Genomic DNA, 4395 nt, shown 5'->3' with positions numbered 1-4395 from the left:
TGGCAATCAGTTGCAAATGAGGCATTTCAGGCTTCCTAGTGCTTTTGGAACCAAGATAAACAGCCAAATTCAGTAGTTTTGATTTGTTTTAACATGTGATCCTTGAACTCAAATTGAAACTCAAGGAATGAGAGTGTGGAAAAACTAGGAGGGAGATGTGCAAACATCAATATAGCAAAACCTGCCAACAAACCACTTTTAAATTAAACCCTTGTAATTTCACACAGCTCATCTTAATAATCCTATGTGATGATTCACTCCAGAACCAGACAAATGTCTACAGCAAACAAGTTCTCTAAAGACCTTGCAGCCTCTTCTTCTAAAGAGAGAAGTACTTTAAAAGGTTTCTTTGACGTATGGACAGACTTTGGCTTTTGTCTTGGCTTATTCACCCTCATGTGAATACATTACAGCTGTTCTATCCATTTATATACGTAAAAGAATGTAAGATGGATTTAAAAATGTGAATATGGTATTGTTTGCCAAAAGTGTTTGTGCTGAATGAGACTATTACGGCTGTGTGAAATTTCACCACTGTTTCATTTCAACACTGTTTTGAGCTTGAAACAGCAAAATCAAAATGAAAGAGAGGGCTTCAAAACAGTCTCAAAATGAAACAAGGCCAGTCAAAACATTTCAAAAGTTTCCCCTGCCTGCACCAAGCTGGGTTCCCAGCAGCTTGAAGCCTGGTGGAGGCAGACAGGGTTCAGCCCACGGGCTGTGCTTTGCCTCCCACTGGCTCAGCTCCCAGGGAGGTGGCAGCGGCAGCCTCTTGCCCACACCCTTGGGAGGGCTGCGGGGCTCTGCCGGGCTCCTGCCTGGGGTGCAGGCCCTGATCTGCCTGCGATCAGGGGAGGCTGCTCCTCCTCCAGTTTTGTGCTTCCTATTATAGCCTGGACGAAACATCGAAACAGGATTGATACTTCAAAACTGTTTCAACGAGACGGAATGGAACAGTGCTTTCAAAACAAAACTATACTCGAAATGAAACACTGATCCATTGAACCGTCAAAACACCGGGCAGCATAGGTATTGCAGTAGCTTTGCTAACCAAAGACGACAGAATGGCTGGGGAATCCAGCAGTAATGCAGGAACAGCAGGACATATGTGTGTATATATGTGTATGTGTGCCCCTGGTGGAAATATGTAAGATCCAATGAATTTGAAGTCAGTGAAGGTTTCACCATCAACCCGTTCCATGTGGAGAACAAACCAGACCTCAAGACAAGACTTCATAGACCAGGGGGAGGCAATGTTTTTGGGCAGAGTGCCAAAAACACACACAAACTTGACTTGTAAGATGTTAGTGTGCTAGGGGCAGACAGTGGGGGAGTTGCAGGGGCCTGATCCTTGTTGTGGCAGTGCAGCCCCAGCCCCTTCCCCACCATCCACCCCCAGGCATACATGCTGAGCAAAATGTTGTTGCATGTCATGCTCTGGCACCTGTGCCGGAGGTTGTCTACTCCTGTTATAGAAGATTGTTCTGCAAATTCAGGCTAGTGAAGTCTCTCTCCTCATCTTGGGAAGTGACCTACAGAGGAAAGATTTTGATTCATAGTTTCTCCTATTTACCCAAACCCTTTATTTTATGTGCCTAGCAGGGAAAACAGAATTGTACCCATCCATGTGTGTAAGACAGAAACTGATGTTCCCTTACCTCCTAGAAACTAAACTACATACCAGCTCACCAGTCCTTCCCACCACCAGCCTACTGGTTATCATCAACCATTTTATGGCTTTTCCTTGAAGGTGGGTAAAGAAAGAGCGAAGAAAGAAATTTCATAACAGCAAGTGTTGACTTTTGGTCACATTGATTCAGAAGACTAAAATACTGTGTAATCCTTAGTATTTGGGCCTTTAGCAGACATTCTGCAGGTCCCCACAATATCAGAAATGTTAATACAATTCATTATTCACCTGAAAAATTGTGCCTGCAGATATATTATTTCTTACCTGTTCATTGTTAGTCTCTGTCCATTCTAGAAGTAGACACAAGACTATGTGATGTAGCTGGTCAATCCAAGTAAGAAAGAAACAATAAAGTTGCAAAATGACTGGTCTGCAACTGGTAAAGAGTCTGAAAATAAATTTGTCCGAGCTATTTTGTGAGCTCTTAAGAATTATATTTATATGTTGGCACCAGTTACTGAATAACTTTGTTAAGAAACAGAACTATATTTGTGCCAAATATTATTTATAACAAATCATCCAACTGATTGTATTACAATTTATCATTCAGGCATTTTGGTCTGTAGATAGCTGCCTTTATTGTCATGTGTAATTCAGGAAGACAAAGCAGGAAGATTATGGAAAAGAAACATTATCTTCCTAGGAATCATAACCGAGAACCTTTTTATGTTTCAAATTCTTATAGATGATCACTTCAAATATGATCACTTTTCCCCTGGCTATGACTCTAATTGGTGCAATAAATAAAATAATAACCTGTTAATAGCTATAACAGAGTGATATTAATATCAAGCTCTGATTTGTCTTCACTAATATGTTCCCAATTGTGATGTGCTTTTAACTGATGAATCAAAATTAGTATTATTTACTGAACTGATCATCAACTATTTGTATCCTATAGTATCAGCCAATTCTGACCTAAAGTAAGCAATCTATACATTATTTGTCCAAGCTGCTTGGTGAATAATTACTTTGTAGGAAGCTGTTAGTCTCAGGACAATTTTTTAATTATTCTCTAGATTACATCATTGCTAGCTATGTTCTGCAGTTTTTACTGCGTAAACAAGTTAAGTTACTAGGAAAAGGTTCACACTTCTTTTTCTATTAAATAGTATTTGGGTGGAAAAAATGTACCAAGACAAGAGTTACCAATTGTTATACTTATTCTTACTGTATAATTGTTTTACTTATTCTTATGGTTTGGGTTTTTTTCCTCTTCTATCTTAGAAATCCTTTTTCTGAAGTTAAAAAAAGAGACAAATTTACTGCAACAACTAAATTACGCCTGCTTATATTTATGGTGGATTTGACCTGTTTCGTTTCAAGACACAAAAGAAAAACAACACAGAAGCATAGAGAATCAAGTGAGACGGAATAGTGAATATCAAGTACATACCATGCTGAACTGGGAAACATAAGGGAAGTAGAAACGAGACGAATAAAAATGAAACAATTGATGTCCGGAACATTTTCCCACATCAGCCTAGTTCTTGATCTTCGTTATGTCAATAATGCAGACAGACTGTGAAAATGAAGAAGGGGAGTTATACCTAAAGAAGCATGCACATCATTGTTCTAACGTCACTTCTCACACCCACAGTTTCCTACCATGCTTCTGTTGAAGAACAACCTGCACCTTCATCTTCAAATTACATTTCACACAATTGTCAATGAAAAAAATGCTCATTTACACAGACACCACATGAGAAGATTCTGTGGCTACACTTACTAGTAAAAAAATGTCTGGTTCTGTATATGAAAATACCAACCTCCCCCAAGAAAAAGCTCCCATTTGAGCTTGGACGAGAGAACATCCCATTCTGGTTTACCTTGGATGGCCAGCAAAATTGCAATGGGCCTCCGCTATGAAAGCCAGTTCTTGGCTTTCCAGGTGCGGCAACAGGTCTTAGAAACCCTACAAAGTTGTGTGATTGAACTCTGACCCTGTTGCATCTTGGCACCGATGCGTACATTTTCAAGAGCAGGTTAGACAGACACTTGACTGGGCTAGTCTAGTTGGTGGTTGTTCCTGCTGTGAGCAGGGGACTGGACTAGATGACCTTGTGAGGTCCTTTCCAGTCCTACTTTCCTATGAATCTATGGCCCGCAACTAAAGGGCATATAGCAAAATCTCATAGTTAGTCAAAATTCCCTTACAAAGAGACTTTAAAATGAGGACTGCTTCCCTGGTTCGGTTCTGGGTCTCTAACAACCATTTTAGCCTAGAGAGGAGAATCTACGCTCTCTCCCCCCTAGAGAAAAGAAAAAAATCTCTTCACTAAAAACAGCTATAAACTTAGAAAAAAGAACTGGAACAAGATAGCACCCCTGTGCCATTTTGGGGCAACTTAGAAGTTGGACTATTTTTCTCCAAATTTCCCTTCTTTACCTAGAATAATTCAACTCCATAGACAGTGGCAATATTGTGGGTGGTATTATTAGGTTGGGTACCAGGAACATCACGTCCAAGCATTGAAACAGAGGGTCGAGAGAGGACAACATCTAGGATTTTTTTCTTCTTCCACATACTCTTTTTGTCTCTCTTCTGAGAAGTACAGTTCTTTCTAAATTTCCAGAGAGAATAATACTAGAGCATCCCCTACTGGGAAATGTTGGTAAGATTTCTCTTACTACACTTGTTTGAGATGAATCTAAACACAAATCTCATAACCCGCTCACATTATTAACATGCTTTTAAAATCATT

General features: G+C 39.8%; 1 protein-coding gene across 1 annotated transcript in view; it reads right to left on the bottom strand.

The window, feature by feature from the left end:
* The window catches only part of CD7 (CD7 molecule), a 17909-nt gene extending 14713 nt beyond the window's left edge, over positions 1–3196 (bottom strand). Inside the window, exon 1 of the mRNA XM_019501788.1 lies at positions 3087–3196. Coding sequence (XP_019357333.1) covers positions 3087–3159 — 73 coding nt within the window. The 5' untranslated portion in view covers positions 3160–3196. The remainder of the gene's footprint in view (positions 1–3086) is intronic.
* Between the last annotated feature and the right edge of the window lie 1199 nt (positions 3197–4395).

The sequence above is a fragment of the Gavialis gangeticus genome, unplaced genomic scaffold, assembly GCF_001723915.1.
Source record: "Gavialis gangeticus isolate Ggan-Ray unplaced genomic scaffold, GavGan_comp1, whole genome shotgun sequence".
In the NCBI taxonomy this organism is placed as follows: Eukaryota; Metazoa; Chordata; order Crocodylia; family Gavialidae; genus Gavialis; species Gavialis gangeticus.
The sequence above is the reverse complement of the archived record's forward strand: the minus strand, read 5'-3'. Positions and strand labels throughout refer to the sequence as shown.